Source organism: Quercus suber, unplaced genomic scaffold, assembly GCF_002906115.3.
Source record: "Quercus suber isolate HL8 unplaced genomic scaffold, Cork oak 2.0 scaffold_16, whole genome shotgun sequence".
NCBI classification, from domain to species: Eukaryota; Viridiplantae; Streptophyta; class Magnoliopsida; order Fagales; family Fagaceae; genus Quercus; species Quercus suber.
The window spans coordinates 2,472,379-2,486,305 of record NW_027069481.1 but is presented as its reverse complement, the minus strand read 5'-3'; the positions used below and the strand labels follow the sequence as shown (position 1 = coordinate 2,486,305).

General features: G+C 32.7%; 1 protein-coding gene across 1 annotated transcript; it reads right to left on the bottom strand.

The window, feature by feature from the left end:
* Positions 1 to 10,800: 10,800 nt before the first annotated feature.
* Positions 10,801 to 13,361, bottom strand: LOC112033403 (zinc finger BED domain-containing protein RICESLEEPER 2-like). Its single transcript, XM_065783140.1, has 5 exons — positions 13,195 to 13,361; positions 12,860 to 13,092; positions 12,126 to 12,236; positions 11,009 to 12,034; positions 10,801 to 10,901 (listed from the first exon to the last, which is right to left on the bottom strand). Exons 1-5 carry the CDS (start codon positions 13,359 to 13,361, stop codon positions 10,801 to 10,803), a joined length of 1,638 nt encoding a protein of 545 aa, XP_065639212.1.
* Between the last annotated feature and the right edge of the window lie 566 nt (positions 13,362 to 13,927).

The window sequence follows — 13,927 nt, the reverse complement described above, 5'->3', positions numbered from 1 at the left end:
GCAGAATTTGACTTCGAACAGTTGTATATGTCTCATTCAGCCCCATCAGAAAAGACATGGTACATTCATCAACTTGATGAACACATGTACATGTCCTATAATTTGAAAATTCATCCCAGAGACCTTTGAATTTGGCATAGTATGCATTAATGGTTAAGTCCTCTTGAGTCAAAGAACTAATCTCCTTTCTTAAATCAAAGATTGTAGGTCCATTCCCTTGCCCAAATCTGTTTTGCAAATCGATCCAGACATCCCTGGCAGTCTTAAAGTAGACTATACTTGATTGTAAATCCTTAGAAACAGAATTAAACAACCAAGCTAGGACAGTGTTGTTGCATTTACACCATGCTGTGTAATGTGGGTGATCAACAGACTGAGGCTTGGAGATAGAGCCATCAATGAATCCCAATTTAGTTTTGGCATCCAAAGAAATGAGAATTGCCCTACTCCAGGTATTATAGTTTTCTTCGGTGAGATGTTGAACCACCAAAGAAACTCTTGGATTATCTCCACTAGATAAGAAATAGGGACTGGATGTATTTTCCCAAGGCTGGACAGTGGGATGAGTAGCACTTGATGTACTCTCAGTCATAGCTAGATGTATTGATAAAGAAAATCAAGAACCAATTTTCTCGAGAATCGATCAAGAGATATAGGAAATCAAGATTCAGCTCTCAATCTTGATCAAATTAGAAAAAAAAATGATTGGAAACCCTAAAATCAAAGAAAGGAAATTGAAACCCTGAGATTGGAGGTTCAAATTTCAATTATGAACAGGAAGATCACGATCAAGATTTTCAACACATAAAAGAAATCAAGACCTAGAAGATGATGATCTTAATGCAAGAATCAACAGAAATACAATAAGATAAATTTCTAGTTGATCTGAATGAAGCATTAAAGAATCAAGAAAGGACATAATTGAACTAGGAAGAATCAGAGAATACCAGAAGTGAATGATCTCTGAAACTAGTTCAGCTCTGATACCATATTGAATTCATACAAGTTCCAAAGATTCATCAATGGAGGAACACACACACACTGAGAGAGAGAGAGAAAGAGATATGACAATATGAATCTTGTGAAATGAATTCATTACTTCAACTTAGCAAACTCTGTTCTTTATATAGGGAGAACAGAGGCGGGAAAATGAAACAGAATGAAAACAGAAAATAACCAACTAATAACTAACTCATTAATCTAACTAACTATAAACGACAGCCGTATTATAAACTATTATGCTATGCTATTGCTAAACTACTTGTAGTTCACTTCTATATATATACAAACTACAAGTAACAAATACAAACTACAACAGAAACTACAACAGATATTAACAGATGCAAACTCAATACCCATTTTGAGGTGTCCAATTATGGATCACTTTGTAATCTCCCCATCCCCTCCCCCACAAATATATATTTTGTTTGGAATGCCCAATGGGCAGTAATTAATTGCATCAGTTTCTTGTCAAATACCAGTTCACCCATATATTAAAATCTGATTGCAGAACCTTGATAATGCAGTTAATTAGGTTTTCCCAATTTTTATGTTTTCCTTTTTCTTAGCTAAGATTTTAATTTTAATATTAATAGGCTAAACTAATTAAATGCGAATGTGACAAATTAATTTGAAAGGATTAAATCATGATTAAAACTTGGATATATATATATATATATATGAAATGATTAAATCATGAATTCAAACACTTGGCTGCATTGATCAATAAGATAATAATAGTGTTATTTTTTCAAAGAATAATTAAATGTAAAATAAGGTGTTCGAATTCAATTGAATAACTTAATATACTTCACCTAAAGTACATATTGTATATAGAAGTTTTACCCTTAAATCATAAAGTATAAAATCATTAATTCTGTACGCATAGTAGCAGTTTTCCCATCTTTTTTAGACAACATATATAGCAAGGTTACGGAATTATATTTTTCTGAATATAAGTGTAACACATTCGATTGGAGAGCATTTCTCATAAACAGACGTTATTAGTTTGAAAGTTTGAATCTCTTACTCAAGGCTAAAACTCATTTATGGAGAAAAAAAAATGCATTGTGACTTTTAAGTTGGCGTTAAATCAAGCATTGCACTTTGCATCCTAAATTATAACCCACGTTACACTTTGCATCCCTCCGTCAATTATGCCATTATCTTGAATGACATTACGTAAATAGATCTAATTATCCTTGTCTTCAATCCCTTAGAAACAAATGAAAAATCATCTTTTGTTAATTGTTACCCTAAACTATAGTCTCAGTTATATTTTGTACCATAAATTTTGCTTTTCCATCTAAGATAACGGCAGAATTAATGGCGAGGTGCAAAGTGTAACATGAGTTATAGTTTAGTGTGCTAACTATGCATTTTGAAAGTTTAGAATGCAAAGTGTAATTCGGGATATAGTTCAGGGTGACAAAGTGTAATTACCCTCTAAAAAATAAAAAATAATAATAATCGGTAATCATGAAGATGGCTTGTTGAAGGCCGGTTGAAAATCAATTTAGCTAGCATCTAATAAATTCCAAAACTTGTGTATAGCCATTGTCATGCCACATTATAATAAAGTACAACAACACTTGAAGTTAACCCCAATAATATTATTCGTTTTGGCGCAAACCATGTTAAAAAAGATAAACAAAGGTTTAGCTATGTGTTGTCTGGGCCTTAATGCAAGTCAACTACGGATAAATGGATACAAAGATAGAAGAAATATGATAAATGTTTTGCTTTTTGTATTATATTGGCCTGATTAATAGGAATCCTTGACCATAGACACAATCAACGTGCAAGGGCTTTGATTAGTTAAATTTGTAAAAGCAAGGAGGAAAAAGAAGATTAAAAGAAAAACAAACGCCCTCCAAAGGCAAAAAGCTAAGTCTTATCATGCTAGCTGGTCGAATGCATAATTCAAATCTTATCTTATTGGTGTGAAATAGGAATATGAAATCTCACTAAAACTAGATCTTGTGAAATAAATACTCTAGGAATGCTTGTCGCCTAATTACGTCTGCGATGCATAAGACCATGCATCAGATCATAGTGTCTGCTTACATTTACATGCGGTTGTGGCAGTTAGATTTAGGGTGAGTTTGGTTCAGCTTTTGAAACGGGGCTTTTTGAAAATATGGAGTTTTCAAAAAGTGCAATATGAAAAAGTGTTTTTTAAAAAAGCTGAGTGTTTGGTAAAAACTGTTAAAAAATATTTTTTGAAAAAATTGAGTATTTAGCTAGCACTTATAAAAGTGGCAGTTTGATGGATAAATTACTAAAAAGGACAATATTTATATAAAAAAAATTCTTTGTTTTAATTATCTCTTTTAATGCAAGTTATGGACACAATATTTTCATAAAAATTTCACAATAAAGTCTATATAACAAGTTGTTGGGCATGTTTGGTACACTGTAATAGACGTTGTAATGTAATAGTTATTCCTATAGTTTAGTTATTATTTAGTTTGATTATATTCTTATTACAAGGAATAATCATTTCTTATGAATAGCTATTCTTCAAAATGAGGAATAATTATTCCTCTTTAAAATGTTGTATTAGTTATTCCTTTGTAAGTGCAATAATTTCAAAATTTAATATATTTCCAAGTAAACAAACTTTCCATATACATTTAACAATTATAAAAATAAAAAAAAAATCATAAAAAATAACACATACCTCTCTTAAATTTAAAAATAACAATTTTTAAGGAAATATAATTGTATGAGTAAGAAATTTCCAAAAATAAATATTAAGTTTCATTCTAATGTTATAACTCACAACCAAACTAATGAATAGGTTTAGTTATTACATTACAACACATTTTATTCCTAATAATAAAAATTACAATTCCCGTCGTAATTCTCATTCAGTGTACCAAACGTACTCTTAATGGTAGGAAAAAAAATGTCACTAATAGGTATAGACGAGAACTAATAACAACTTAGTATATAAACTTTAGTACCCACAATTTTAGTCAATAGTACTATTTTTAGTCAATAGTACTTTTAGTCAATAGTACTATTTTTTTTTCTAAAGAAAAATAGTACTAACTTAAAAAGTTTAGAGATATAATAAAATGTCACAATATTTTCACAATACTAATTTAAAATTAATCTTTGTAAAATAAAATTTTATTAACACTTATCTCTTAAATGAGTTGTTCTAGTACCCACAATTTTTTCTCCACCACATACCCTATAACATCACAGTTATGAAGAAGAAGTTGTAAAATAATCTGTGTTCCTATTCTTTATATTTTCTTCCACGTTGCTTTACCCAAACCCAAAAACTCTTTTTCTTTTTTTTCTTTCTTTTTTTTCTTTCACTTTTTTCTCATCCACACATTCACTTCGTCCTCATCTTCTTATCTTCCTTTTATTTTACTTTCCTCCGCACAAAGCCCCCCCCCCCAACACACACACACACACACAAACAAATCTGAGCTCTCTCTCGAGCTCCCTCTCTCTACTCCATGTCTCCAAAGGTTCCATTCATCAAAAACTCTACCGAATTCAAAAGGTTTTTTTTTTTTTTTTTTTTAAGATTAGATATGTAAGATGTAAAATAAATAAATAAATAAATAAATAAAAAAGGAGAAGAGAAGAGGAAAAAGCCGCACAAAAGAAGAAGAAGAAGAAGATGAGATGCCGCAGCACAACAACATAGAGGAGTAGAAAAAAAAACTATGGGCAATTTAGGAAAACAAGAAATCCACCAACGGTAATATTTCTGTTTTGAGAAAATGTGTTTGTGCGTTTTGCAACTGCAGCTCTAAGCTCCTTTTTGCAAATGCATGTTTTCTTCACAAACCCAAAACACAACTTTTAACAAAAAGTTGCTTTTTGAACCTTACCAAATGGGCTTTTGGGGCTGGGGGTTTCAAACTGTGCGTTTCAACTTCTAAAAGCTGAAATAAACAGGCACTTAAGAGTGCAAAATACCCAATTCAAACATGAACTACAATATACATATGGCCCATAAAATTAACTAAAAGTTTCTCACTTTTGATTCCTACACTCCTACGCTCAGTAGTCAGTACTCATACTCATTAAGCCAAATTGAATTCCATAGTTTGTGCACACCGCACCATAGTCTAAAACACTTGTTTAATATATATATATATATATATATAAGAGAGAGAGAGAGAGAGAGAGAGAGAGAGAGAGAGAGAGAGAGAGAGAGAGAGAGAGAGAGAGAGAGAGAATTGGCCTTTGACCCTTTTACGCAAAAAATTCAGCATTTTGTCATCTTTTTTAAACTAATTAGGAAAATGCCCCTGTTTTGAAACTCGATTTATTCAAAATCAAGTTTCAATGTAAAACTCGATTTGTACAAAATCGAGTATGGCGCGATCAAACTTAAAAATAAATAAATAAATAAATAACTTGCATGGAACTCAAGTTCATGGAGCTCGAATTCCATTTAAAACGCCACTATAGGGCTCCCTTAATGCAGCTATAAGTATGGGGTGATCAAACTTAAAAAATAAATAAATAAAAACTTGCATGGAACTCAAGGTCATGGAGCTCGAGTTTCATTTAAACGCCACTATAAGGCTTTAAAACGCCAGGGCTCCCTAAACGCAACTATAGGTATGGGGCAATCAAACTTTAAATAAAAAAATAAAAATAAAAATAAAAATCATAGAACTCGAGTTCCAGAATTTTTTTTTTTTTTAATTTTTAGTTTATTATAACTCAATTGTCCAAAAATCTAGTTTTAAATTGAAACTTGATTTTTAGTAAATCAAGTTTCAAAACATTGGCATTTCCTTAATCTATATATATAATAATAGGTGAAGCAGAGAGAAAATCCAATTAGATTTCAATTGGATTCTCAATTTTGCGCCACTTGTCCTAACCAAAACTCCAAAAAAAATATAATTAGATTATAAATTTGACTCCAATTTTATGTCATGTTTCTTATCTAAATTTTCTAATTTTTGTGCCTAAATAAATGATGCATTAACATTTAACACGGAAGCCAAGAAACCACAATGATAATGCTCATTAGCCTAAGCAAAAACATCTCACCTGCACACTTTTATGGAGATTATAAATTGGACTCTAATTTTGTGTCATGTATCTTATCTAAATTTTCTAATTTTTGTGCCCAAATAAATGATGCATTAACATTTAATACGAAAGTCAAGAAAACCACAATGATAATACTCATTGGCCTAAGTAAGAACATCTCACCTACATATTTTTATGGGTGATCTCAATAGAGTCTAGAGCTCTTCTAATCCCACAACTAGANTTTTTGACAGTACTTAGCAGTTAGCACAAATCAACCCCAAGATTTCACATAGTTAGTTAATGACTTTTTGGGACAGATTTTACGTAACATTTGGACTATGCCATCTGAATTCTCAGTCAAACTTTGTTTGGGTTTGAGACTGAGTTAACTTAGAACCAGGTCCAGGAGAAATTAAAACAAAAATTAACCAATTTCGATTTCCATTCATAAGATTTGATGGACCCTAATCCAATATACTTTCATATATTTGATATGGAAGAATTTATTTATAACATGGCATTGTCGCCTAGAGGGCCCGACAAAAATGTGCCACTGTAAAAGTTTTAGAGACTCTAAACGTAAAGAGAGTAAAACAACCAGTGAACTTGGATAGAAGTTGCACACGAATACGTGTGTAAAGTACTTTATTACGTGCCTTTGAATAAAGTTATTGCAATGGAACTTAGACATTTGCATGGTTTTATTTTTTATATATGCCATTCAGACATCTGCCCATGTGAAATCAAAAAGAAGAAGAAAAAAGACATCAACCAGCCCATGTGGTTTTGTTGACTCCCATTTTAGTCGTCTTTTTTTCATTCTAATGTTCTGGATATAAAGATTTGAGAAGGCTTGGTGTTTGATGAAGAATTAGGGGGAAAAAATGGGTTCAAAATTGCCCTTTGTCTTTTTCGGGCAAATTAAATAGTCTTATGCCTCCCTTCTCAAACTAATTAGGAAAATTCTCTTATTTTAAAACTCGATTTATTACAAATTGAGTTAAAAAAAAAAAAATTCTTATAGCCCTATAGTAACATTTTAAGGAGCCTATAGTGACGTCTTAAGGACCTATAGTGACATTTTTTAACTTGACCTCCATGAAATTGAGTTATAAGCAATTTTTTTACCTATAACTCGATTTCATGGAGGTCGAGTTAAAAAAACGCCAGTACAGGTCCTTAAAACATCACTATAGGCTCCTTAAAAATACTATTATAGGGCTTAACTCGATTTGTATTAAATCGAGTTTTAAAAGATGAACATCTTCCTAATTAGTTTGAAAAATGAGGCATAAGACTATATAATTTGTCCGAAAAAGACAAAGGGCAATTTTGTCCCCAAAAAACCCGATCAAAGTTGACTCTAAAGTCACAATTATTGTATCTACCTTCTGAAATCAGCCAGAAGCCTTCCTCAAACTTTGTCTTATACATGATTTTCAAATATCTTTCGGTCAATAATTTAGGATAACATTGTTGTCGAACGGCAATAAATTGAGGTCTTGAATGGTGTCTGAAATCTTCCTTTTCTTTTAACTTTGTTCTACTTGTCGATTCACCATACGTGGAGTACATGTGTAAGAGTGTATGGGTGTGTGTGGTTTTTTTTTTTTTTTTTTTTTAACCTTTTTTAATGCAAAAATGTAATTTAAAATATGAAAATTTATTATTAGTTTGTGTTGAACTATTAACATAAAGTGATAACTTAAAATATGAAAATTTATTATTAGTTTGTATTGAACTATTCATATAAAGTGTACATTGTAGTTAAAAGAATTGTACATTATTCTCCTAAGATGGAAAATGTTAGCTACATTGGAAGATTTCTTTAACTACAATATACTCTTTACATAATACTATTCATTTAAACTAATAATTGTCCTTAAAATATTTGATTAGCTTGATTTACCTTAGAAATTAGAATGTTAGTATATTTTCATCATAATTTTATATATAATTTTAAAAATCTCATCCTTTTTAAATACAACTTTTTAATTTTAATTTTTTTGTTAGTAATTGGGAGAATATTTTAAAGAAACGTGGAGCCCATGATTTGAGTACAGGTTCAAAATGATCACTCACATGCCAAAGGAACCCCATGATATCAGTTGGGTTCCACCTGAACTGAAGTCCCAGATGATGATCACGCATAACAGCCACTAAATACGATGTAAGTGTGTGAAAGGTCCAAAAAAAAAAAAAAAAACCATGGGAATTGATTCATATTCTGAGACAAACTCGGTTGATGGTTAGTGGTTACGTAATAACGGTGTTGTGGAGCCTAATTGTATTTGATTCAAATTATGACCTGACCTAAAATAAAATTGCTACGGTTTTTAATGGGAGATTTTTTGAGGTTTAATCTATGGAGCCCATTGTAAATCCTATGCGTAAGATAAAAAAACCGTTATTTTGGAGATTAGGATTTTGCGTTGTTTTTTAGAGAGAAAACTATACTGCCACATCTTATATTTTTTCCTATGAATAGTAAAATCTCTACAACATTGTGGATGTAAGCAAATTGCCAAACCACGTAAATACTGTCTAAAAAAAAAAAAAAAAAACCATGGGAATTGATTCATATTCTGAGACAAACTCGGTTGATGGTTAGTGGTTACGTAATAACGGTGTTGTGGAGCCTAATTGTATTTGATTCAAATTATGACCTGACCTAAAATAAAATTGCTACGGTTTTTAATGGGAGATTTTTTGAGGTTTAATCTATGGAGCCCATTGTAAATCCTATGCGTAAGATAAAAAAACCGTTATTTTGGAGATTAGGATTTTGCGTTGTTTTTTAGAGAGAAAACTATACTGCCACATCTTATATTTTTTCCTATGAATAGTAAAATCTCTACAACATTGTGGATGTAAGCAAATTGCCAAACCACGTAAATACTGTCTTTTGTGATTTTTTTTTGCGCGTATTTTTTTCCCTATTTTTTTGTATCTCACAGATCTGGGACCCTTCTGGTGCCACCTCTCAACTTGGGCTCATAAAGGGACTCAAGATAAACGCCACTAATTGAGGTAGTGTAGTCGAGTTCCCAACATCAGGAAGGCTCATCTGCCATTGACTAATGGTTGAATATAAGTCTAATGTTCTAATGTATTGAATTCAATACAATATATAGACATATTAAATATTTGTTGATGCCGACTTTTGACAAAGTGCCCAATAGCAGAGGAAGCCCAACAATATGAAGAGAGTGAGAAGGAAAAAATAGTAAAGTAAGCCCAGCAGGCCAGAATGATAGGAATAATGACTAGTAGGCTTACAAGAATAATAAGAGGTAAAGAGAAAATAAATGGGTTGAGAAAGCCCAAGCAATGAAGTAGTAAACCCATGAGAATAATAAGAGGTAAAGAAGAAGTAAATCGGCCGAGAAAACCCAAGAAATAAGTTAGTAAATCCATTGGATTGGCTTAAAGGCCAATAAGCCTGAAAAGTAATAAGAGGTAAAGATGTGACAGTTGGGCTAAGGAAGCCCAAAGGAATTAGCAAAAGTCCATGAGAGTAAAAAAGGTAAAGAAGAAGTAAATGGGCTGATGAGGCCAAGGGAACGAAATGGGCTGGCACAGCAGGAATGTTGGCTTGTAAAGCCCAAAAGAGGTAAGAATGTGGAAATTGGACTGGCACAGTAGAAACATCAGCCTGTAAGCCCATAGGCAATAAGGAAATAAAAGAGAGGTAATGATATAGTAGGAGCAATGTAATGGCATGGCAGGATCACTAGCCAAGGAGCCCACGGACACAGGAAAGAAGATGGACTAAGCTAGAAGGAGAGGGTCTACACCCAAGCAATGCTCAGTCTAAAGAAGAGATAGAATGTAAAGAACGTGAAACCAAAGACCCATAAGTTAAACACCTACTAGAATGTATAGTAGAATCAGACAAACACAGAGGCAATAGCAAAGGCGTGAAGGCCAAAAAAGTAATGGATTCAAATGGAAGTGGAGCATACACATAGGGCCCAGGCACCATCTACTTGTACCCAACCAATACATGGGAGGTGGGCCATAGGTCAAGGGTATCAGAGGGTGTGGTCTAGCGGTGGGGAGAAAGAGGGAGTCTATTTTGGGGTTCCTGCTCAAACTTCTTTAAGGAGGAATGTCCTATTAGGATGGCATCTCACCCAAAAGAAGTAAGTATAAGTTAGAACTACTAGATGCATGCCATAGAGTAGGAATGGCAACGGGCAGGGTTTGAGCTGGGTTTTTGCATACCCAGACCCAACCTGATTAGTATTTTTTTTTTTGGGCCTAGACCCGCCCTGCCGAGTCCTGTTTAGTTGCTTGGGCCCAAATCTGGCCAAACCAAAAAAAAAATAAATTTGAAGCCCATTAAGATTTTTGCCTAGATTCAAGCCCATTCAAGCCATATAACGTGGCCCAAATGCCAAATTTGGCATTTAGGCCATGTTATATGGCAGCCAAATCAATCCAAATCATAGGTTAATCATAAATCAATAAATCACCTGTTAATTATACATCTATAAATCATAACTAAAATCACTAGCTAAACATAAAAATAAAATAAATCCAACAAGTCCAAGAAATAAGTATCACAAGTCCAACAAGTTCAAGAAATTAAAAAGCTACAAAATAAATCCCACAAGTCTAAGAAATTACAAAATGTCTTTTCCTCCACAAACCAACAAATTAAAAAGGCTAAGAAATTGCAAAAGGCTAAAAAGGCTTAGAATAATTACAAACCAACAAATTAATCCAACAAGTCTAAGAAATTAAAAAGGCTACTAAATTAATACAAAATGTCTAATTCTCCACAATTGTGACACAACTCCCATCCTCTTCATTAGGCTCCCCATCATCAAGAATTGATTGAAGTGTACAATCTCCAAACAGAGTTGAAGAACCTACAACAACAATGAATTAAAAAATGGAATAAACTTCATCAAATTGTAACTAACAAATATAAAAATACAATTTTGATTTTATAAATAGAAATTAGACAATTGCTAACCATTGATTTCACTCCATAACCAATTCTGAGCACACATCATTGCATCTATAGTCTTGGGATGTAGCCTACTACGGTGTGGACTTAAAAATCTCCCACTAGTGCTAAAGGCAGATTCTGAAGCAACAATTGTGATAGGAATGACTAAAATATCTCTTGCAATCCTTTGTAAAGTATGATACTTGAGACCATTACTTTTCCACCATGCCAAAATATCAAAATCTTCACTCCTCTTCAACACTCCCTCATCAATGAAATGATTAAATTCCATTCTAGCACTCTCATGTTTCTTTGAACTACTTGAACTATTGTTCACAAACAAATCAAAAGATGACATTGCCCCACTCAACCTAAACTTCATTTGAGCCATAGGGCTTGAAGTACATTCAGGAATGTGAGAACTTCCTTCATTATCTACAGGGGACTCATCTATATCTCCATACTCATCAAGGAAATGATAACAAAGATTCTTAATTTTTTCAATCTCCAACTCAAAATTATCATCATAAATGTTAGGATAATAAAACTCTAACAATTTCATCTTATATCTTGGATCTAAGATAGCAACAACAACCATAACAACACTAACATTAGCCCAATAAGAATTAAATTTAACAAGCTTGCTTTTTGCCATCGTACTTATCATCTCATTTGAAGACAAACTCCATTCATTCAATGCAATTTTCAACTCACACACCAAAGTAAAATACATATTAGTTGTGGGGTACTTACGACTAGAGAAAAACTTAGTCACACTATAAAACAACTCCAACCTCCCACAAATATCTTTGGCTAACTCCCAATCATAATCATGTGGCAAACAAGTATAAGATGTTTCATGTTTAGCCAAACGCGGGAAAACATCTTTATAAATCAATGCAGTAGAAAGCATTAAGTAAGTTGAATTCCAACGAGTTTTACAATCTAAGACTAATTCTTTGGTGCATTGAACACGCAATTGACGTGCATTTTCTTCAAATTTTTGCCTTCTTTTTGGTGATCCAGTCCAATAAATCACACTATCGAATTCTTTAAATACCATCACCAATAAGAGACAACTCATCTTGAATAATCAAATTCAAAATATGTGCAGCACACCTCATATGAAAAATAGACCCACCCAAAATAAGAGAACTAGTATCAAGCTTATTCAAGAGAAGTCTTATCATGGCATCATTAGTACTACAATTATCAACAGTTATTGTGGACAACTTCCTATCAATGTTCCACTCTGAAAAACAATCAACAAGTACTTTAGCAAGGATATCTTTCGTGTGTGGAGAAGGAACATAAACAAACCTAGAAAAATAATATGAATAATTATAACATAACTCAATAAACATTCAATTTAACATAAAGTCTTTAACATTCAATTTATAGATAAAAAATTACCTTAAAATCCGGCGTTGCAACGTCTAAGTATGATCAATAAAATGAGCAGTAATGACCATAAACCCTCTCTTTTTGTTACTTGAAGTCCACATATCATTGGTAATTGCCATCCTACTTCCATTCTTGTCCGTCATCTTCAAAGCTTTCTCCCTCTCATTATCATAGATTTTAAGAATGTCACTCTTCAAAGTATTTCTTAAGACAAGTTTAAACAAAGGCTGAAGAGAAGCCACAAATTCTCTAAACCCAATGTGGTCAACTATTGAAAGGGGGTATTCATGTAGGATGACCATACGAGAAAGCTTATTCCTCACTTTGACTTGATCAAATTGGTAAGCATTTAAACTTATAGTTCCATCCACCTTATTTTGTTGTTTAATTACGACTTGTTGTCGCATATCCCTTATATCTTAAACTTCAACCATGGACATCTTGCTAAATGATTACGCAAATGGTTTGTACCTTGGCTAGAATCACCCAAGTAAAGTTTGCTACAATGATGGCATTGGGCTTTAAATTTTCCATCAACTTTCTTCATTGTAAAATGATTCCAAATATCTGAGGTAGTCTTTCTTTTTCTACTTGTATCCAAGTCCTCATTTGTAGGCTCTTGCTCTCCCTCTTCCCCTGTCCCTTCTTGTTCTTCTACCTCTAAGTCTTCTTCCACTAAGTCCATCACTGGAAATTTTGGACTCCTAATTGGTTCACAAATTCACAAATTCATAATTACATAAATTCACAAATTCTATCAATCCAATCATAATTAAACATGATTAACTACAAATTCAAACACTTACTCGTTATTTAATGTTGATGGTGATCCTAAAGGTGAGCTACCAGGCAATAATGGCGAGGATGATCGTGAAAATGGTGAAGGAGACCGCATAGCTGGCAATGGACAACATCCGGTTCTCAAGGGAAAGTCGCTTGGCGAGGAAGAACCAGATTTGTTTGTGTCTTCCATCTCCGTTTTAGGCTCTGCATTCCCAACAAACACAAAACACAGTAAACAATTTCTTCCATTGGCACAGATTAGCAGTGATGGATTTCTTTCTGAGGTACAAAGATATCACATTATGATAATACCATTAGGGAACTCAAACTAATACCTTATGAATTCCTCCAAATAAATTTGAAGTACATAAAGCCCAATACAGATCAATGGATGATTCAGTCCCATGTGGGCACATGAGTTGTGGATAAATTTAAAAATCATTACATGAAGAATGCCACATATATTTTTTATTTTTATTTTTTTTTAAAAAAGGCTTTCCTCTTCAAAGTAATCCTTAAAAGTTCTAATTGTAAGCTAAATCTATTTCATTTAGTTCTTATAATGCAATGTGTGTATATTTATATCCATAGTTGTTCACAGTTAGATTCGCTCTTATAAAATTTCATAGCATTGCCCCATCACTTCCAAAATTCACAGCATAAAAAGAATTTAAAAAATCAGTCAACCAATTTGACCAAAAACTATTCACATCAACTTGAACCAACGAATTACTCCAAATATTTCTAAATATTTCA

Coding starts and splice junctions, on each gene's coding strand:
- LOC112033403 (XM_065783140.1), bottom strand. CDS start 13,361: ATGGAAGACACAAACAAATCTGGTTCTTCCTCGCCAAGCGACTTTCCC. Junction 12,237..12,859: donor CTTGGGTGATTCTAGCCAAG/GTACAAACCATT, acceptor ATTGTTTTTCAG/AGTGGAACATTGATAGGAAG. Junction 12,035..12,125: donor TACTAGTTCTCTTATTTTGG/GTGGGTCTATTT, acceptor TGGTATTTAAAG/AATTCGATAGTGTGATTTAT.